The sequence below is a fragment of the Mytilus trossulus genome, chromosome 1, assembly GCF_036588685.1.
Source record: "Mytilus trossulus isolate FHL-02 chromosome 1, PNRI_Mtr1.1.1.hap1, whole genome shotgun sequence".
NCBI lineage: Eukaryota > Metazoa > Mollusca > Bivalvia > Mytilida > Mytilidae > Mytilus > Mytilus trossulus.
Genome location: NC_086373.1, coordinates 8,232,778 through 8,257,016, shown reverse-complemented (window position 1 = coordinate 8,257,016; position 24,239 = coordinate 8,232,778). Strand labels below are relative to the sequence as shown.

Sequence of the window (24,239 nt, the reverse complement as noted above, 5' to 3'; positions counted from 1 at the left end):
TTGTATATTTCAAGGCAGATGTTAAGATTTTAATCTGATTCCGCTGAATAATCTTATGCTTAATCAATGGGTTTTTTTCTTCAAATTTTCGTCGCATCGATGTCAATTTGTATTATATTCTTCCCTACACAGTTTGGAGTTATACAAGGAGATAACATAAGTCCTAACCTGTGTAAGATTTTCATCAATGACATTCTCAACTATTTGGAAAAATCTCTAGACCATGTAAATATTAATAGGCATATTATCTCTAAATCCTTAAAAACTAGTACTGTATGCATGTTTTTGAGTATGCTATTAAGCTTATTCCTCTATATGGAAGTGAAATTTGGAGCTCATTCAATCCCTTGATAGCAAAATTTAGATATGGAAACCAACTAATTTGCATGGATAAAATGTATTCAAATTTAACTTGTGAAAAGCTACACAGTAAATTTTGTAAATTCATTCTGGTCGGCACAAATAAAAACACAAATTGTGCAGCCTTATTTTAACTTGGTCGGTTTCCACTGTACTTTTAATTAGTGAGGTCTGTTTTGAATTATTGGCTTAGACTAAAAAATAAGAATAATTTCCTTTATTACAAGATGCATACCAGGATTCAAATCTCTATATTCTCAGTATAAATCGTCATGGTATAGCTTTCTCAAACACATTTTAAAAACTCTTCCTGGTTTTGCAAATCTAAATGATGGGAAAAATATTTCAAATAATACCATCAGGAAAATATTGAAAGAGACGTGCATACAAATTTTGGAAGGATCAACTGACCAAGAAATCAGAAGGAGAGCTCCGCACTTATGTGACAGTTAAGGATAATTATGGTTTCGAAAAGTATCTATATAAATATCATAACAAAAGCTTAGCGTAGGAGATCATTAACAAAATTGAGGGTGTCATCTCACCATCTGCAGATTAAAATAGAATGATACCAGGGTACTCCTCCAAACCTTGGCTTTGGCTGACGTTATTTTGTTATGAGCCCAAAGACATAATTTAGTCATGTGACCGTGACGTCAACAACGTTTTTTCATGGTTTTCTATGGTTTAAAATGGCATTTAGAATTGAATTATAAGAAATGACTGTAATATTTTTTCTGTCTATTCGAAATAACATAAAATTGTGATGCACACTGTTAAATAACATGCTACGCGCGTTATTCAGTGTGCACCAAATTTTTTATGATATTTCTTCATAGACAGAAAAAAATATTAGTCATTCCTTAAATATTTAATTATTTACGAGAAATATGCAATTTGCTATCATTGTCATAATTTCTAAATACTGCAAATAGTTGAAAAGAAATAGATAAAACATATTTATAACCGTTAAACGAACCCTTATTGATACAAACTCGACAAACAGTTATGAATATTTCTTAGAATTGACGGTCATCCTTTTTAAAGTTACGGTCATCCGTAACAATTTACGGTCATCTTTTAACCAATTACGGTCAGCCTTGTTATGAATCGCTAATCCTGTTACGGTCATCTCGATTACGATTTACGGTCATCCTAGCGATTTTTTAAAATCCAAATTCCCGTTTTATACACATTCTTCGGTAGAGATTTGTGACTTCCATGTGAATCTTTTATAAATTTACATCGTATCAAAGTATGCTTTGTAAAGAAAATGATGTAGAAACACCTTAACAGACAATAAAAAAACTGACCTAATTTTTCATCTGACATCTTGGGATGACCGTGAATGCAGTTACGGTCATCAGCTTTACCCCAGTGATATGGTTGACCTCTAAAAGTCTATTGTTCTGTTGGTCTTATTGGATAACTATCTCATCTTCTCTTATTCCTTTTGGTGGTGTTACTTTAAATAATTAAATGAAAATTCAGCAAGCAGACATTTGAATTCAGTAGTCCTGTTTTCTATCTCACTCCTCCCTTTTCCCTTTAGTATAGTGTGTAAATTTTATGAAAAAAAAACTTTTTCTGTCACTATCTTTTATAGTAATACCCCACTCTAGGGCTATATTGCAATCACCATGTCTGTCCAAAAGATATATTACTGTTCTAAGGTACTACTGAACATTATTTTATATTAGGTCAGCTGTGTTTCAGTGATGGAGTTCTATGAGTGATTGCTTTTTATTATGTTATATTGATTGTTTACAATGTTCCTATTGCTGTTCTTCTGTTTAATAGTTGTTAGTTTCAACAATCATCTATATGGCTTCTACATTACAAAACAAATAAAATTGAGAATGGAAATGGGGAATGTGTCAAAGAGACAACAACCCGACCAAAGAAAAAAAAACAACAGCAGAAGTTCACCAACAGGTTTTCAATGTTGCGAGAAATTCATGCACCCAGAGGCGTCCTTCAGCTGGACCCTAAAAAACTACCATTCAAGCAATACTGTTTGATATTTATAGAATATTGTTGTGTTATGCATTGACTGCAAAAATAGAAGCCACAGCCGAGGACCTATTGCACTACTAAATATCCTGATTCAATGATGTGGCAACATACATAAAACCTAAATCATGCACGGCATATTTGTAAAGGGTCACTGGTTCGACTTTGGCCAATAACTTTTAATTTCTAAATCTTATATAATTACACATATTTTATTGTTTTTTATGAAGTACATTTATTTTTACAATATACCAACAAATTTAATAATGACAATACAAATGAGATATTTACAAATGATCTGTCACATAAATACTTATGATTTAAATAAAAGCAATTTATAACAAATAAAACAAGACATTTAAAATAACAATTATATAGTGCATATTGTTATCAGTAAAAAAATACCAACAATAAACAATTAAATGTCAACAAAATTAAAAGTAAGATTTAGTAGTTTATAGCATTATGGACATGAAAAAATATAATGTTTAACCGATAGTACGATCAAAATAAACCCTGTATTTGTACTAAAAATGCTAAACTAAGGATTTTATTGTCTAAAATACGACTTATTCTACCCTTCCTAAGATGGACAGACAAAAGCAATACATGTAGTACTTCCAGCAAGCAAACGTTTATATCAAGTTAAACAAAAGATGAAAAAACTCAGCAAAATTGCAAAAGACTTGTATTTTTTTCTTACTGAAACAATTAAGTGAATATTCCAAGAAACACATCTGACATTATAAAGATGAAGCTACATGTATATAAATAATATTCCACATGTGCATAAAATCTGTTTATCATCCACTTATATGAAAACAATCTTGCCATTACTTTTATGTGTACATTGAGCTTTTCATCTGTCATGGGTTCATTTTTGAAGCACTGTTTTCACCAAAATGAATACTGGTATAAGGTATTACACAGATGGAAATTACATAAGGAATTATCTGATCACATCGCTAAAGTATTAAAATAATCTATTACATTACAATATAAAATAATCCATATATAGAACAACCTTCTCTCTAATCAAGTGTTTTCACACTAGGATATCATGGTGCTGTTCCATTCAACAAACATGGGACACATTGTTTTCTCAACTATAGGTATTACTTCATTGTTCTGCAAATTTCAACTAGAATATTTTAGATTGCAATTGAAATCTTGTCAAATCCCACATTAAGCATATATTTACTTCATAAATATATGAAAATTTTCAGTTGACATGTCCCCAAACTACAATAAACCAAAACTTGCAAGTAATTCAGGACAGAATGACACACAGACCTTAAAACGTAATAAATGCCTACTACTATCAAAGGCAGGCGTCTTCCCCAAGTGCTATACATGTATATGTTTAAATGGAACAGCCATTAAGATTTGCTATTGGCAGTATATGCTATAATTGTTGTCCAATAAATATTGAGTAGCAGGCTGAAATATAGCTAACATGCCTGAGGAATAGGGATTCAACATTCATTGAGCAATCTTAATCCCCAAAACAGTAAATGTACCAACCTAGCTTAGACCCTGTCCTGTTATTCAAATATAGTTTTATAATCTTTTGATATTTTATTTAGAGACATTGTTGGTAATATAAAGTGCATGAGTATTATTGTCTTTGAACACAGTTCATGTGTAGAGATAATATACACTCAAAAAAAGCCTGAGGTTCATTATTGTCCTTCATTATTCAATACTATCATGAAATTGTGTTTGTGCTTCAACATCAAATTGCTAAAAGTTCTATAAGCAGTATACATCAATATGCATCTATGATTTAAGCTTGCATTGCTCCTTCTGTTTCTATTAGATTATAAAACAGTCTTAGATCATATTCACTCCCAATTAAGTGACAAAACATACCACTGGATAAAAACAAAATGCACATATTTCATCCAAAGTAATGATAATAAAAACAAGCCAATTGAATATAATCTTGATATTGCACAAGTGGCATATAAATATTCAACAATTTATTCATTCACTTTGACCTTTAATATCTGAATTCCCATTCACCTTGACCTATAAAAACTGAATTATCATTTATCTCGACCTATAAAATCTGAATTTTCATTCACCTAGAACTATATAGAATCTAAATTCAATAAATGTTATAAACCTCATTTTGAATATTTACATTGTATTAATGATAAAATAGAAAATAAAAAAAAACTGTTCCTTCCAGGATATAATTTGTTACTTAAAAAAAAAATGCAGACACATTTACATTCTGAAAGCATGGACTGTATGATTGCTGAATGACCTTTTGTGCTACCCTCACCTTGTATATAAAAAACTATGGAAATACATATTTATCTTTATATTTGCATAATGGTCTCTTTCATTATAAACATGTATTAATAAGTCATTCAATAAGTACTGTGGAATATTTTGCTTTTGTGGTATTTATGGCTTTCAAATTATGAATTTGCACTGTAAACAAATATTACAAAATATATTTACTATAACTTAGTATCAATTCATAGATTTTCTGATGATAATAAAAGAATACATTCTGTTTATAAAGTAACACAATAATAGTTGCTGAATAAAAACAAAATTCAAATTAAAAACAAACCAAAAAATAATTTTAAGAGGCAGTTACAATCTTGTATACTGGTATATATTGCAGATATTACATTTTGTATCATTGCTAAAGTTTAAAATGAAAAACAACATTAAGTTAGAGCTTTTCCTTTGCCCTTGGTCATTTTTGTGTATGAATTTGATTTGTCAAATATACTTTAATATCACCCTTTTTCAAATAAACAAGCAATTGTATTTATAATAAAATTAATGAATAAGCAAAGGTTCATAGAAAAATACATGTAGTTTTGACATGACACATCACATTTCATTACCATACTTTCCCTACATGGCTGATAATAATACTTTACAGTTCAATGTTTTCATCAAACTTGATCCAGCAAGATATAAAATACACATTCATACCACATTCACATCAATTATACCAAATCTGTTAAAGGTTCAACAACTCTATAATTTTCACCAATTTTCATCTCTATGGAAATTATTTCTATGATGCTATTTTCTTATATTGATAATAAATTGAACACCTGCATTGAAAGCAATTAATTATATAAAACTTATGTACTGTCAATGGCTTTATGGCAGATTTCCATCATAATCAGGCAATGACTAGTAGAGGCACCACCTGAGTTCAAGAAATAATACACTTTATGTAATGACAGTGACAAAAGTTTTTAGCATCCACTAATTCATACATTCATCTTCTCATTAAACAATTCTAAAATTAACAATACCATCACATGAACAAATGGAATGCTACAATTCAGCCTAATTATAACGTCATCATTGCCAAAGATTTGTAGAGAGAGTATGTCCACTATTGCCCTGAGCTCCCCAGTTACCCATTCCTCCATTGGTTGTTGCTCCAACAGGTTGTCCAACCATGTTACCAGAATTTAATCTCATATTATTCATCTGTTGCTGCATCTAAAAGATGTAAAATATTCAATTATGAAACAATCGTCTCATCTCAAAAATGATTTCCAATGAAGTGAGAGGAATACTTACACACATTTATAAATGTATCTGTTATCAATAGTTTTTTATGCCCCACTTAGTGGCATAAAGTTTTTTGGTTTGTGTATCTGCATTCAGTAGAAACTAATATATTACATCTACTTCTGTCATACGAAATAGACTTTACAGTATTTTGAATATGAAGAGTTAATGTTTGAAATTCATTGACAGCTGAGTGCAAACATACAAATTACCAACAGAAACAAAAAGATATTCTTTTTTTTAAAAGTTGATTTTTCTTATATGGCTATTCAAATGAGCTAGGAGGTGACCAGTTGTAAAAAAAAAACGTTTTCTTTCTTTTCTGCCTTGTGATATAAAGAGGGGCAGCACATATAAACTACAGTTAAAGTCCTGGTTTATATTTCGTTCTTACAATGATACTTTTCTCCCTAAGGGAAAAATAGTATATTGTAACTAACTGTATTTACCCTTTTCACATAAAGAATTTATCATTATTATCATTATTTGAAATCGTAATTAGTTTAAACATATTTATTTATAGTGGATTGGGAAACAAGTTTTGCAACTTATATTAATCCCTTTCCACTTTGCAGATGCGAGTGCTGCCACAAGGCAGCATTAGCCTACTCTTTTTCGAAATCTACAAGGGTGTCTTTAATGTGCAAGAGATGTGGCTCTCTCTTAACATGGGTCAGCCATTTATCGTCCCCGTCGGACAGACTATCATCGCTTCCTCAAGACAATACTCACAAATGGTGTCAAGGGAGAGCTGAAAATTGAGTTCCTGAAATTTTCATCCCGAACGGGAATCGAACCAGGAACCTTTGTGTTAGAAGTCCGATGCACTAACCACTACACCACGACTCTCTATCGTAGTTCGTAAATTGTAATTAATCTCTGGAAAGATGATAATATATAATATATCTAAACAAACCTGATTATACTGCATGGACTGGACAGCAGCCATTTGTGGTTGCTGATTATACATTCCCATTGAGGGCTGCATATTCTGTTGTCCCATCATACCATACATGTTAGGATTCTGTTAATAAACATAACAGTAAATCAAATGTTTTCATCATTTATTGAATATCTGGTGGTGTTGGTTTAAGAAAAGTGATTACTCAAAATCATTTAAGAAATAAAATCAAATATGGGTCTTGAATTTCATTTTTCATTTACCCATTGTTCTTAAACGCAGCAAGATAAAATCTAATTATTCACTTTTCGTTTAGTCACACAGTGTTTGTGAAAACTAAAAAAACTACTATGCTATGAAATGTATGTTACTGTCACCAAAAAATTGCTGAAAATCATTTCGTTATACAAGAAAATCTAAATATATATACGGTACTAAATATCATTTAAACCAAAGGTTTTTCAAAATTGGAATTAAACAATAAAAGTAATCTAACTATGAAATAAAGAATAAAAAGATTTGTATATGCCATTACACATAATTTACAGCACCAGGTGATATTTCATTGACTTCAAGATTTTCATCAGAGCCAGAATGGTGTTGCTTAGTAAAAATTGAACTATACAAGGACATCTATTAATTTACGTATAATAAATTTCTGAGAACTATACATTAAAGCAAGACTAAATATGTAAGTACCAGGTATGTATTAATGGAAGAATCTACCGGGTATATACCCTAATACTTATTCTAGGTGAGGCACAACATTAGGTACTCAAAAACAGAAATTATATTATTAAATACCTGTGGCATTTGTCCAGACTGTGGATTATACTGATTATTCATCATGGGCTGTTGTGGCATTCCTCCTTGTGACATTCCACCTTGTGGCATACCTCCTTGATTATTCATCATGGGCTGTTGTTGCATACCTCCTTGATTATTCATCATGGGCTGTTGTTGCATACCTTGGTTATTCATGCCGTGTTGTTGTGGCACACCATACATTCCCATATTCTGTTGAGGCATGTACATACCACCTGTAGAAACAATATTTCAAATTGATTTTTTTTCCTTGAAAGATGATCAAATTTCTGTAAATTCAGAAATTATTGTGTGCATTTATTATTGGGATTTTGTCATTTTTGACTTAAATGTGAATTGATTTTTTACCATTTTGAGAAAAATCATGTTTAATTCATATAAAATATTTTAAAATGCGAGTTGAAATTATTGCGTTTACTACTCTGTCGCATTTTTCGCAATAATAAAAACCTCACAATAATTTTTGAATTCACAGTAGTGTCTTATTAATTTGAGGAAGTATAAACTAACTGAACAAGTATTGAATCTGTCAATAGAAAAGTTGTCTTTAATCTGTTAAATATCATATACATTACAATACAAGGAAATAGTTAAAATAATAAGTTTTATTTTGTAGTTAAAGTATTTCCACTAAGATAGTCAGATACAATATATCAATCAATCAGTTTTTTTATTTTATATAGATATGTTAATAGAATTAATTTATTATTATCAATTTGCATCCAAATCAAAGCATACACCAAGCCAAAAATGTACTTTCTTATTCATATTCCATATTAATTATTTTTTTCTGTATTCTCTCAGTATCTAATTTACTGAACCTATCTATGATAGTCAACATTTGTATTAATAAAAAGAATAAAGATAAAATTCTTCAATAATGAGTCAAATAAATGAACTTTAGATTCAGCAGTGCAAAGGTTAAAAAGTTGCAGATAACACAATTTTTCAGGTTTTTTTCACTAGTTAGAATAAAACTTTTGTGCAATGAGTTGTAAGGATCTAATGAAAAAAAATATATGACATTGTTAATTCTTAATAACTTGATTAAAGGTACAAAAATGGCTACCTGTGGTTAATCAGAAAGACACAGTCATTATTTTTAAATTTGTATGCACCTGTCCTAAGTCAGGAGCTGTTGTTTGTTGGTGAGGTTCATATGGGTCTCTTGTTTACATATAGTTACACCTTGATTTTCCTATTTGTATAGTTTTTTAAAAAGTATTTTTTAGCCCTTCATAGCTTGCTGTTCGGTGTGAGCCAAAGCTCTTTGTTGAAGGTCCTACTTTGACCTATAATTGTTAACTTTTAATGCATTGTGACTTGGGTAAAGAGTTGTTTCATTGGCACTCATTATCTTCTAATTTATAAAAAAATTAACTTGCATCAAATCCAACTTCTAGAGTCAGATTTCTTTTTAATATGCTTCAACAAGGAACATATATGGAAAAAGGGTTGATTTTAATCTGATAACAAATGAACTAAAAAACTGTCAACTGCCATATTGGCAGTCAATAAAAGCCTTTTTATGGTTTTTCTTTCTTCCCAGAATTTTTTTGTACACTATCATAAAGGAGCATAAGATTTCCAACAAAGGAGTATGTTCGGTAAGGGCCATATTTGGCCCCAATTATAAGGTTGATAGTTTAAAGACAATAAATGTTTTAAGTTGCCTTAAAGACATGAGAGAAAGTTGAACAGAACTTTTTTTTGTCAAATCTTAATTCTAACACGTTGATGTTTTCATCCCAAAAATGTCAAGATAAGAGATTTTGGTGAAATTTGACAAAATCAGCAAGATTTCAACCAAATATAGGACGAGGAAACATAGAGCGCAGGCGTCGACAAGCTAAATGCTCAAATAAGAGATATGAAATGTCTTCAGAAACATTCTTTTAAAAGATATTTGTTGTCGACGTTTGCGCTCTATGTTTCCTGTCCAATAATGTATGGAAATTTACCCATTTTCATTGATTTTTTCGTGAAAAATCAATTTGAGTACAACTTGTGACGTCATAATGAAACGCAGAATCGTAAAATTTTCAACAAAATGGCTTATATCCTATATAGTCAATGTATTAGCTATAATTTATCGTGACTTTGGCCAATAAATCCGAATTTGAAATTTAGGCTAAAAAAGGGGGCCATTTTAGGACCTTATCGAACATACTCCTTTATATGTCTGATAATCCAGGGCTTCCAAAACGGTCATATATTCCGGTCATTTGTATAATGTCCGGTAAAAGACCGGCTGGGCAAAGCATGAAACGGTCATTTACTTTTTAGTTTTCAAGGCTTTTTCAGTCATTTTAATATAATTCACGATCTTTTTGACCCAACCATTTGCATTTAACAATCACACATTTCCGGTCATAAAAGTGACATGATGATTAATTACTATCAAAACAACCCCTACTACAATGCTTTCTAATTTTAATCAAGGTTAATTAGTTGTTGGACAGCAGAAATCTACCTGTTCAGGTGACAGGTAAACTATTTCAAGTACCGGACATTGTATAAATTGATCGTTCTATTCACAATTATTTTCGTACATTTCAGTGGTTGTTATCTTATTGATTTAGCCTATTAAAGTTTAAATTCTTCGAAATTGGTTTATCAACATAATTTGATGAAAAATTTAAAAATGTTTTAAATGAAAAATCGTCAGAACTACGTTGAATGAACTAGATCACGTGTGCGCATGTGCACAGGTGGGAAATTAAATTATGCATTCTACATTTCTTCAAAAATGATAAAAGTACCTTTATCTAACGTTCATTTCAAGTATTTTGTTGACGAAATAAAGTGGAAAGAGCTCCTTCACTCAATCTTGCTTTGTAAACGTACACGGATTTTACGTATCCGTTTATGGGCCATGTTTTACCATTGACAAGTCAACATCCGGTTTTGAAAAATGTGACTTTAAAAAACGAAAATTAAGTTCTAGACGTCATTTTGCACAAATAAAGAGTCTAATGCAGATATGAGCACGCTGATGTGCACACTTTGAATGGTGCAATGCCAATTTCAACAGTTTATGTCAGAACATCAAATTCATATGAAAGTAAAGTTTAATATCGTTTTTAATCTAATGTCAATCATTGGGATGGCCATCTGATTACCATAATTGCCTTTTGTGACTTAGTCTTGGGGATGAAAATTCGGATCATGAGATATAAAATGTCCGGCTGGCTCAGAAATATTTTGGAAGCCCTGACTCTGATTACCAAAAGTACGATGATAAATTAAGCAAACATGCACCAATAAGCTTCATAGCACCTGCCTCATTTTATCCTTGGTTGCTAAAATGTTCTCAGGGTCAATATTACAATGTGAATCTTAAAACTTTTTTAAGCATAATTGAAATGATTTCATTGCTTAAATGTAATTGTAAAGCAGAATAAAAGAACCTGATACAATACTATCAAAGCACACATTGTTCATGTTGTTATGATGCACATTTAGTTATAAACATATAACCCAGCATTTCAAATATCAAATAATAATGAAAATATAGCAATATATTATGCAATAGCAAAGTCTAAAAAAAAGTTCTGAAATATGCACATGTATACAAATGGTATAGCTGAATTTAAACAAACATATCAAATTCTGTAATTTTTTACATTTGACTCTGACATATATGTTTTTAAATGTAGAATTTGCACATCTTCGGTAAATCAAATTTGAAAATAAATGGCTGATAAAGAGTGCTAAACAAAAACAATATGTACACAAGAAGATAAACATGATAAAACATCCATTAACTAACAGTTCACAATTCAGAAAAAACAAGTTTCTTCCATATCAGCACCATAATAATTTTTGCTTAACTTTACATCATTCTATTTGAACCTTAAAACCAAAGCCCATTGTTTTAAGTCAACAAATCCTTTGAATAACTATTTGAGGAGTCTTAAGATGACCTACATGTATTGCAGTTGCAGGGAAATATTCTCCACCTTCCAAACATTTCCTTCTTGTCCAGTAACTGTTATAATTGCAGATCCTACCAAACATTTTTTAATCTATTCTTGTACAGTACTGTGAAAATCATGAAACAGTGACCACAGTCATGCTTGTGGTTAAATAAAAACTCGAAATTGAATTTATAAACTAGAGGTACCAAGAAACTACACAGAATGTAAAGTTAAAATCCTTTCAATTTTTCAGAAGTAACATTTATGATTACCACAAAACTTTTAGTAAATATTGCAATAGCTGACATGGACCATTCGATCCAGGTGAGTTAAAAACTGAGTGATTTGAAAAGCCCACATGCATCCCATATTGACAGGTAAAAAGAAACCAAATGCATTCATTGAAGCGTATGAACATCTACTATACATGCTGTACCTGTATCGTACTGATTATAATATCCCATATCACTTTGTGGCACATTGTAATAAGGTGTGCCACCTGTAAAGTAATAATTATATGGTGTTAATCATCTGGTCTATAACATGCTGGTTAGGTTATCATGCCACATTTATAACGGCCAGTAGAAAAATAAATTAATTAAAGATGAAGACAGATCCAACCATTTTTACATGAAAGGACACGACATAAGAAATCTTAGCTAAAAAATCTTCATAAATGATAAAACAAAAATGTTTCATATCAAAACTTATTTTATAATGCACAGTTGCTAATTTTATCATAATTCATTTTAACATTTCTAAACTAAATTCTACTATTTTTAAAAACTTATTTCTTGTGTTAGTATTTTTGTTGTTGCACATTGAGCCAATGGGGAAATGCATTTAATTTCATGTTTAAATTTCAGTCTCCTGTTTGTATTCTACTACATTGTTGGATAGTTTTTTTTAATAGTTTTGTATTAAGTGTATGGATGGTCAGTAGGAATAATTCCTTTTCCCCTCTAAACATTAACTATTTTGTGTTGTACTCTTTAAACCTAATTTGTTTGTGAGATTTGCCTTTGATTGTATATGTGAATATGGTAATAGACTTACCAGGTACACCATACATTGGCTGTTGTTGAGGTTGACTACTAGGACCATACAAGGCCAAGATGGAATCTTTTGTGGATTTTTCCTGAACTTTAGCTGCACCATCATCAAATAATGAAGCTTCTAAATCACCATTTGGCATCTGCAAAAAAGGTCATAATTTTAAATACAATATATGCACATAAAAGGGAATCAACAGAACCATGAAAACAATATCTTATGATCAGGTTTATTACACTTATAGTGATTAGCATACTGATGAATTAAAGTTTTGTTTATTTGTACTAAATTACAGAATCACTTTAAAATACACTGCTGCATCATGAGCATGTGAGATACTTTGATAGAAGAATAAAATTGATAAATATTTTCTATTGGCAATGTTAACACAATTATTCAAAATCATCCTCCTTGTATCTACCTGTGTTCCTGAATCTAACGACTGACTAGACTGGCTATTGCCATTTTGACTAGTTAATACAGTTGGCCCCATGATATCTACTATATCTACTAGTAAATCTGATGATTGTGTACATACCTTAGTTCCTGAATCTAATGGTTGACTAGACTGAATATTGCCATTTTGACAAGTTGATACAGTTGGTCCCATGATATCTACTACTGTGAAAGTACTTTTATTCGTGGGGTACCAATTTTCGTGGTTTTCGTGGATGACTTTATCCACGAATTTTAGTGTCCAACGTAATAAAACAACAATTGTCCAAATCAAAACAGGGAAAGATCCCAATTGGTAGGTTTGACTACTAATATGATCTAGAGAATATATTGAATAAAACCAAATCTGCGAATACTTTAATAGCAGGCACAGAACTGCAACCGCATGCAGGATTATACCCATTTAATATTTTATAACCTAAACTGCACAACTTTTGATCTTTTAATTTTCATAAAAAATATTTTTGATCGATGAAAGTCAAGTTTCCAGTATTGATATGCTTGTATGATAAAGTGTTCATTTTATATCCTCATAGTTCTGTTACATATTGTTATTTCCTTCAATCCAGACTGTTTGTAACCTTTCGTTTCTAATGGCTTTAATTTTTCATTTTTTATTTTAGAAAACTAAAATCCACGAATTTAAAAACCCACGAACATGTAAATAGTGCTCAATCCATGAAAATTGATACCCACGAATTAAAGTACTTTCACAGTATATCTACTAGTAAATCTGATGATTGTGTACATACCTTAGTTCCTGAATCTAATGGTTGACTAGACTGGCTATTGCCATTTTGACTAGTTAATACAGTTGGCCCCATGATATCTACTAAATCTCCCAGTAAATCTGATGATTGTGTACATACCTTAGTTTCTGAATCTAACAGTTGACTGGACTGAATATTGTCATGTTGACTAGTTGATACAGTTGGCCCCATGATATCTACTAAATCTCCTAGTAAATCTGATGATTGTGTACATACCTTAGTTCCTGAATCTAATGGTTGACTAGACTGAATATTGCCATTTTGACTAGTTGATACAGTTGGTCCCATGATATCTACTAAAACTCCCAGTAAATCCGATGATTGTGTACATACCTTAGTTCCTGAATCTAACGGTTGACTAGACTGAATATTGCCATTTTGATTAGTTGATACAGTTGGTCCCATGATATCTACTATATCTCCCAGTAAATCTGATGATTGTGTACATACCTTGGTTCCTGAATCTAACGGTTGACTAGACTGAATATTGCCATTTTGACTAGTTGATACAGTTGGTCCCATGATATCTACTATATCTCCCAGTAAATCTGATGATTGTGTACATACCTTGGTTCCTGAATCTAACGGTTGACTAGACTGAATATTGCCATTTTGACTAGTTGATACAGTTGGTCCCATGATATCTACTATATCTCCCAGTAAATCTGATGATTGTGTACATACCTTGGTTCCTGAATCTAACGGTTGACTAGACTGAATATTGCCATTTTGACTAGTTGATACAGTTGGTCCCATGATATCTACTAAATCTCCTAGTAAATCTGATGATTGTGTACATACCTTTGTTCCTGAATCTAACGGTTGACTAGACTGAATATTGCCATTTTGACTAGTTGATACAGTTGGCCCCATGATATCTACTAAATCTCCCAGTAAATCTGATGATTGTGTACATACCTTGGTTCCTGAATCTAACGGTTGACTAGACTGAATATTGCCATTTTGACTAGTTGATACAGTTGGCCCCATGATATCTACTAAATCTCCTAGTAAATCTGATGATTGTGTACATACCTTTGTTCCTGAATCTAACGGTTGACTAGACTGAATATTGCCATTTTGACTAGTTGATACAGTTGGCCCCATGATATCTACTAAATCTCCCAGTAAATCTGATGATTGTGTACATACCTTGGTTCCTGAATCTAACGGTTGACTAGACTGAATATTGCCATTTTGACTAGTTGATACAGTTGGCCCCATGATATCTACTAAATCTCCTAGTAAATCTGATGATTGTGTACATACCTTTGTTCCTGAATCTAACGGTTGACTAGACTGAATATTGCCATTTTGACTAGTTGATACAGTTGGCCCCATGATATCTACTAAATCTCCCAGTAAATCTGATGATTGTGTACATACCTTGGTTCCTGAATCTAACGGTTGACTAGACTGAATATTGCCATTTTGACTAGTTGATACAGTTGGCCCCATGATATCTACTAAATCTCCTAGTAAATCTGATGATTGTGTACATACCTTTGTTCCTGAATCTAACGGTTGACTAGACTGAATATTGCCATTTTGACTAGTTGATACAGTTGGCCCCATGATATCTACTAAATCTCCTAGTAAATCTGATGATTGTGTAGCTGGTTGTTTTGCAGGTGATGTATCTGTAAAATATCAATATCATGTTTTATATTCAGATTCGGCTGTGTTATTATAATATTAGCCTTTTTAAGACCAATTCTAAGGGTTAATTAATTGTTGGTTGCTAAATGTCCTAAGGCAAATATTTTGTGCCTTTCCAGAACAAACCAAATATAAGGGCATGTGGCTTAATAATTGCCTTACTTGTGAGTCCTATATATCAGAAGTATTGCAGAATAAAAGGTACATCAAACTGAATGATAGATAAGTTTGTCTTTCTCTTAAAAGATATTTAGCCAAAAGATCTGACAAGTAAGTTTTATCTAGTTAAGCGTTCCACTTGACTGAAAATGTTGATTATAAGGCTTCAGAGCTCTGTGTCTGTTTAGAAACTTATGTTACGAATTAATAGTTTAAGAAGGTTATAATATTTCTACAGTAATATATTTTCCGATATCTCTATGATTTTTTATTGTTGAAAATCCTTGGTTGCTACCAGATGCTTTACCTGTATAATTGTTGCTAGGGTGCTCTCTTCAAAGTCTGCGTTAGAAGTAGTTAAATAGTGGGATGCTATTCAGTGTAAGTTGTCATTCCTATCGGAGACGTTTTAAGAAGAAGAATAGAAAGGTAGGACTGTTAATTTTTAAAGACGAGTAGCAGGATTAGTAAAACAAAGTGGAGTGTTTGAAACCTGCTAAGATATAGATAGGTGTGGTTCCGTAGAAGTTGTATAAACAGGGTTAGTGCTAAGGTTTTTTGTTCCACATCTCACTATTGCAGTGAGTGTTTGTTATTAAACCATACCTTAGTGCTACTCTGTTCCAACAGTTTTATAAATATATTTTAATAAATTTCATACGTCGAAAGTTTACAACAGTTTGAAAACTTTCCATACATTCGTTTTGATAGGTTTCAGCCTAGTTTGATACATTTAGGTTTAGCCCGTTTGACACATTACGGTTCAGCCCATTTAATACATTCAGGTTTCAGCCTATTTGATACATTTTGGTTCAGCCCCGTTTTATACATTCAGGTTCCAGCCCGTTTGATTCATTAAGGTTTAGCCCCATTTTAAACATTTAGGTTTCAGACTAGTTCCAAACATTTAGGTTTCAGACCAGTTGCAAACATTTAGGTTTCAGACAATAGTCCAAACTGTCTATCCCGTTTTAAACATTAACGTTTCAGACCAGTTCCAAACATTTAGGTTTCAGACCAGTGCCAAACATTTAGGTTTCAGACAATAGTTCAAAACCGTCTGGCCAGTTTCATACATTTAGGTTTCAGATCCATTCCATACATTTAGGTTTCAGACCAGCTTCATACATTTAGGTTTAAACCAGTTCTATACATTTAGGTTTCAGACTATAGTTTCAAACAGTTGGTTTAAACAGTATCGGACTGAAAGGGTTTTAAGCAGTTTTAATTCAACAGGTTTGGGTCAGGTTGATAGGTGTTGAAATTTGTTTTATGTAGTATAGTATATATTTCATATTTGATAGTGATAGTGTAAACTTTATATTGACTTTAGAACTTTTGAATTGCTTTTCAAATCCCTGAGGATAAAAATATCTAAACGTTGCCATCCAGTTACATGTTACACTTACTAAGACTAAGTAAATCTTCTGTATTGGAGGTCTGTTTAGTCTGTACTGGAGGGGGGTTTGTGTTCTGTGTTTTCTTTTCTACAGGTTGTGTTCTTGGTACACTGGATTTAGGAGCCTGAAATAGGAATTATTATAAATATTACAATTCCACTTTTATTCATATGTATGCTGCAAAAATAACTATATATCTAAATCTAAAGCTGTAAACAACTGTTTATTTTAATCTCAAGTGTCAAAATCTTATTAAGAAAATCAGCTACAGAATTGAATGCTCTATGATGACCTATAGTTGCCTTCATCAAAGTCATTTGGTCTCTGGTGGACAGTTGCTCATAGGCAATCATACCACACCTTGTTTTTTATAGCTACAACTTATACAAAAGGCTATCCCTATTATACTGTAGATTCAGATATTTTTGAGATAGTTTAATCATTGCGTATGGATGGATTTCTCAAAAATAAAAAAAATACTGGTTCCTTAATTTTAAAAGCATTCTTTCAATGCAGTATATTAAAAAAATAACAATTTTTAATCCCTCATTTGTGTTCATTGTGAATAATTGCGGTAATAAATGCATATAAAAAATTTCAGAATTCACAGTTCATGGTCTCAGATAAAAACAAATTCTACCTCTATTTGTATAGATGACTGTTGTTTTGGTCTTTTCTTTCTCTCTGATTTTTCATCCATTTCCAGCTGAAAGAGTTAAAACTTATAATTTCACTAAAATTTGATTAATTGGTCTTTGATTGTGACTCAAATTTGTTTTTATAATGATATATGAAGAATGATATAATAGAAATGCACAGATATTAAAAAGCTCATATCAATAACTATTGTACATGAAAATAATACTTGGTTAAATAAATAGGTTGTTTACAAGTAGCTTAAAGCAGATTACTTTGTATATCAATGCCTTTGCTTTCCAAGCATTACATTTTATTCATTGTTCATATGCTATTTACCATTCATGTGGGTTTTAAAAAAAATCAGATTTATTATCCATTTTTTCTTTCTATTTTGGTCCCATGAGTTCTATTAATTTTATTCTCAATGTTAATTGTGCTCTGCTACATGATCAGGACATTTGAAAAGTGATGTTATATAAGGTTACAGATTTATCTCACTAGTAAACAAACAAAAGATGTTATTATTGCTGTAAAGATCCTTCACCAATGTCCACATGCATATCTATTATTCTACTATGTGATAGTCATGATGGTAACAACTTCAAGGGATTAGTTAATTACAATAAGTCTGTGATATATCTGTGTGACAGAAAATAACCAAGCCTCTAAATGCAGATATTGTGTGTCATGATTTGTTTCAAATGGTCCTTATGGTAAACATTGAGATATATGAACAATAACAATACTTATTTCCTAAGTGTATTAATTTTTATAAATCTTTTCCAAATGTTCAGAATTCCTGTATTTATTTGTATAAAAAATATTAAACAAAATAAAATACTGCATGCCTTTAAATCAACTGAAAAGAATAGCAAGTAAAACCTCAAATTTAGAATGTTCACAACATTTATAGAGGAAACTTTGCATATTTCCACTATTTGTTATACAATATAGTATATACTTCTCAAGCATACTCTAGCCCCTAATATCAATACTCTGGCATTCACACAGAAATATTTGACACTTTTTTCCAAATATATATAAAAGCTTTACTTTTATGATGCTAACGAAATAATTATGAAAGCCACAGTTAATTGAGCCACATCTCTTTAAAAACTTTGGTATAAACGATATTTGAATAAAAAAAAAATCTTTAGGTTTGTGTTCAATAACCAAAACCAGGTAATTAAGAAATGGTCAACTTTTAAAAAACTATTCCTTTAAAATTAACCAAGGCAAATCTGTCACATTATTTCAATAGCATCAAACAAATGTTAAAACAAACAACCCATAGCTGTATTAGAAGATAGAAAGATTAAAGATAAATAAAAATTTACCGTGTCTCCTTTTAACTGCAGAAATATTCAAAGTTGCATTAACTATACACATATATCTAGGATAAGCAAATTTAACATTTACAACATAAAAAGGGCATGCAAAGTTCTGTGCAACTATAGTTATTTATGATAACAATATGAGTATAAATAAAGATGATAGTGGCATACATCAATAACATAGCAGATTATTGGAATAAAATATTTAAAGCTCAGATTTTACAGTGAATAATTATATAAAATTTTAGTATGATGTCTCCAAAGGCTGATGATTACTTGGATTTCTTTGAAATTTTGGCTTACTACCCCGGTAGTCTATTTCATCTGGTTGGATTCAATGCCGTCTAACATTTTGTAGATAATCCTATGAGTGTTCAAAAACAAATAATTGTCTCTGAACAAAGTATATTTCTTGAACTTACGAAAAAAATAAGCAATTCGAAAATGTTTAAATTGTTCTGGTTTTACACTTACACAAAATCCTTTGATTTCAAATGATACTGTGGATTCATTTATTTTCATGGGTACTTTTTTCATGGATTAAGGAAATTATGCATGTTCATCATGTTCATTGATATTTAATTTCACGGTTTTCCCAAATTCTTCGTACAAGACTATATAAAATATGACATAAGTTGAACATATTGGTATCCAATGGATAATAATGAATCCAGCGTACTTTCAACTTTATATACATAAGTTTCTCTATACCCTTACCTCCTTTGGTATAGTTGGCTTAGGTACCACCCATTCTCTGGCAACATACTTTTTATGTTCATACTTTGCTCTTATAAAGGACTCGAGAGCTCTTGTTAATGTTAAGGAAATAAGAGTTGAAAACAGAGGGATTTAAAATGTATCATTACCTACAATATTTATTTTTTTAATTCACTGGTTTTAGGGTAACACAAAAGAGGAGTTAAATTTAAAATATTCACATACTTGAAACACTAACAAAACAAGAGTTAAGAAGATATCAAAATGACTAATGGGAAAATAAAAATATTGAAATAAAGAATGAAAAACAATGCATATTTTCTCACAGTTGTATACATTGTATATGTATTATATCTACATGATAGTCAGAACACTGTTTGCCCAATATTTTTTAACCTGAAAAGTTTTGCTCCTGTTACATAAAAGTGGAAAATTTGATTTCAAATGTCAACAAATTAATTTCAATGTCAAAACGAAGTGTATAATATTTTTGTTCTTTAATATTAGAAATTTTTAAATTCTGATTTAAATAGGAGAATATATAGATCTCCAAAACCAATAGTGAACAGATTAAGAGGATAAGCTGACAAGGATACGAGTCTGTCTGTGGTCTTCGGAAACTGTCTGGTACCTGTGCTTCATAGGCTGCTCTGGCTCTACTGTTCCCTACCTCCATCATCATCTGAAAAACAATAACATGTTGATAATGACTGACATCGACAATCACATATTCATACTTGTAAATAATTGATTTTTTAAAAGTTCTCTCAACTTAAAATAACTCAGGCCTAAATTAATATATAATTTGTTTCACCAATCCCGACACTGCCAAGCCAGATGTAGGTAGAGAAATAATTTTATTTTTTCCAAAGCTTCAACAATATCGATCGTTCCTGCAAGCCTGAAAACTGGAAATGAATAAAATAATATATGACTTGACAATAAAATATAATGAGTCAGACCGTTTTTGGAGAGTCAGTAGGGATTTGGGAAACAAACAATATTTTATTTTAGGCCTCACTATTCTCAAATCTGCAAATGTTTACATATATCATGTATATGTATGTTTTTTATTGATGATTCTCATTGAAAAAATAAATGTTATCTGATGATGTTAACAATTTCATAGCAGAACTGTATTTTTTCATCTATTTCTTATGTAGAAAACTTTCAGGTTAAATTTGCTAAAGCCAAATAAAAGAAAATAAATCTGAGAGTTGTTTTTAAGATGGAATTTTTAAAAATTTCATGTATGCTCTCATGTATCATGTGTATATTGTAAATCATATTTGGAAATTTTAATTTTTAACACCAGTACTGTCTGGTGGACATTATGTAGGACTAAAATCTATGGCGGGTTCCAAATCTATGGCAAATATGACGTTACAAACGTCAAACAAGTCAAATACACTGTTCATTTTTATTTATCATTTATAAAAAATCTACCTTCTTGTTTGTTAAGGGACTTTCTAGTTGGTTGAATGAATGGGTTAAAGAGATCAGAAAATGTTTTTTTTTTATGTGGCACATCATTTCAATCCCAAAGTCTGTATAAAGGTAAATGAATTCATTATTTAACATTTTTTTTGGTTGCCATCACGATTTGGTTGACCATATGGAAAGTTGATATCACAAATGTATGTACATGTATACTATACATGCTCCAGTTGTCATACTTGTTATATGTACTGCTTTGTTTTCCATTTTCACAATATTTGTCATAGATTTGGAAACAACAAAAATCTGACATAGATTAGGAAATTACAAAAGTTGCCATAGATTAGGATTGTAAAATGTATGCCATAGATTTGGGATGGCATGATGTCACATTTGCCATAGATTAGGAATCTGCCATAGATTTTGGAACCCACAATAGATTTGAGTCCTGCATATATACTCTCACAATATATCTATGGACATGTAATCCTTTACCCATCACCACATGCACCACAGTTACAGTAGCTGACTAAGTTTTGTAATAAAATACATACTGCAACTTGTTCTGCAGTCCAAGTATCTAAATCTACAGATTTGACTTTTGATATATGGACACCAAGATTCCTGTGTTTTCCTGCACATCTCATGCAGAGGAAAATTCCTAAGTTCCATGATGCCCATCTGGGACCTGTAATTCCATTAAAGAGTAAAATATATATCACATAATCTAAATATACATACTGCTACTTGTTCGGCAGTCCATGTGTCTAAATTTACAGATTTGACTTTTGATATATGTACACCAAGATTTCTGTGTATTCCTGCACATCTGATACAAAGGAAAATTCCTAAATTCCAGGAAGCCCATCTCGGACCTGAAAATTATCAACAAAGTAAATGATGATAATTAGACTATGCAAGTGTTAAAATCAGATGCTAAACAACAAACGTTAAATGAAAGTATCATTATATGTACATATATGCTAATTTATTCTGCAAAAAAAAAAACATTATTAGAATGACCAATCTAACAATACCCTTTCAAATCAGACCTTAGTACATGTAACTTTTAAGAGTGTCTGACCTCAAAATAAAGTTAAGTAATTAATATGTGTAACATGTGTAACAATATAAGTTATCGCCAAACACATGAAAAATTTCATCGTGGATATTCCTATGTCTCAAATTTCAAATCATTGGAGCTATTTTTACAAAAAGGTTGACTTTATTTACATATATCAGATCTAGATTTGCTGATGAGGCAGACAAAAGGGTTCATATTCTAAATTCTACATGTATGTGTATACAATGAAGTAAACTGATAAACCTGTCTAAATTCTAATCAAACCAGGGGACAGCATTTGTCAGTCTTTGAAACAACTACATGTATCATTGTTGCAAGACATATGTCCAAAGTGAAAGCACAAAGCATTGTGAGGGTTGTGGGAAAAAAAGGGTTTTAATTTTGCAGGTTTTTTTTTGTATTTCGTTGATTCCAAGACAGAAATTTTCCCCATAAGTCTGTGTTAAATATTCCTTTGTTTTCTCCAGAAATGTAATAATTGTCCCTCTGCCAAAGTGGAACAAGACCCAGATGTTTGGGTTCATTATAACCTTATTATGGCAAGTGACAGTTACATACATATACATTTGTACATCACAAAATGTATTAGTTAAAGCAGTATTTTATTTAAATAAATTGAATTGGGCAGCAGGCAAAGAACTAATGGCATGATCAAGAAACCCTGCCTGGAACTGTGTGTTGAAAATGTCTGCCTTTTGCTTTGATTCTATTATTTCTTTTTTTTTTAATTTTCATCAATTCAATACAACAATGATAATCCTTGCCCAGTTTGCTAATCTGATATTTTTTTTCTGGATTTAAGATGTTGATACTTATCAGTAGACTTTGTTTTGTTTCATCTTATTCTTAATATATTTTTTTTTTCTATTTTTCTTTTTCTTGGATTGCATGTTGTTGTTGATGAATCCAAATTATAGTTACGGACAGTTATGGTACTAGTCAAGGGGCCAGCTAAAGGACGCCTATAGGTGAGGAAATTTCTCGTTGCAATGAAGACCTGTTGATGACCTTCTGCTGTTGTCTGTTATATGGTTGGGTTGTTGTCTCTTTGACCAAGTTAGATTGTGCTGGATGACCCCAATGATGTTTCCACAGATTTAGTTCAATTAATTGTTCTTCACACACTGTATATAACTTAGTTCTTACTCAAATAATGATACGGTATGTAGTCATTAAGACTGTTGTCTTTACATGTACATGAAATGATGAATTTATATTTTCACTTTAGTTTCGTTTTGGTAAATAGTATTTACATATTTTCACTTAAACAGTAAGGACCCCCATAGTCTTCCCTTACAGAAAACAAGTGTCTCCAAAGGATTGAAGTTTAACAAATGTGACTTTCAATTATAATTATGTTGTCAATTGTTTTCTTTTGGTCACTGTAAGGACAAGATAACTTTTTTGTAATTTACACCTTTTGCATCACAGTCAACACAGTATTTGTTATCATCATCTTTCAAAAGGTTTGCCAATGTAGCCTGGTATTTTTCCTGTAAGTGTTTTTGTCGTTCTTTCTCCGATCTTGTAGACATTTTGACAATACCAGAAATCAATCAATACACTCCTCCGATGACAACTAACCGGATGTGTGAAACGGTCTTTGCGGAAGAATGTTTTAACTTCCTGTTCAAAACATTTTTGTTTTATAAACTTTGACATGATATGTACAATTCACTAAACGTATGGTCATTATACGTTCTTATTTAAAGGAGGAACATTTTTGTTAATACAGTATTTGATAGATTGGTTTCGAGAATTATTTTGCGTATTTATTTCAAGGGGAGATAACTTGGTAAATATGACAAATACTAGCTTTTAAAAAAATCTAGACTTAGAAGTTTAGAATGACTTCGACTAGAAAAGAAAATATCCGTTAGAATGAGAATGAGTTCGAAAGAGTGCATACAATATCTTATGTAGATATGTGGCAAATAATAAAGACTTACAATAA

At 31.2% G+C, this 24,239-nt stretch overlaps 1 protein-coding gene across 7 annotated transcripts; it reads right to left on the bottom strand.

Moving 5' to 3' along the window:
• Positions 1–3,915: 3,915 nt before the first annotated feature.
• On the bottom strand, positions 3,916–23,905 carry LOC134714213 (stromal membrane-associated protein 1-like). Of its 7 annotated transcripts, XM_063575482.1 has the most exons (14): positions 23,703–23,905; positions 21,943–22,076; positions 20,361–20,446; positions 19,765–19,855; positions 19,051–19,065; positions 17,715–17,780; positions 17,084–17,198; positions 15,360–15,496; positions 12,634–12,772; positions 12,014–12,076; positions 7,729–7,872; positions 7,637–7,698; positions 6,848–6,955; positions 3,916–5,859 (listed from the first exon to the last, which is right to left on the bottom strand). In XM_063575482.1, the coding sequence occupies exons 1-14, from the start codon at positions 23,818–23,820 to the stop codon at positions 5,716–5,718; spliced, it is 1,422 nt and encodes a 473-aa protein (XP_063431552.1). In that variant the 5' UTR covers positions 23,821–23,905; the 3' UTR covers positions 3,916–5,715. The 7 variants fall into 7 exon arrangements, with proteins under 7 accessions (XP_063431552.1, XP_063431526.1, XP_063431565.1 ...); XM_063575456.1 differs by having other exon boundaries at positions 7,637–7,872; XM_063575495.1 differs by lacking the exon at positions 12,014–12,076.
• Between the last annotated feature and the right edge of the window lie 334 nt (positions 23,906–24,239).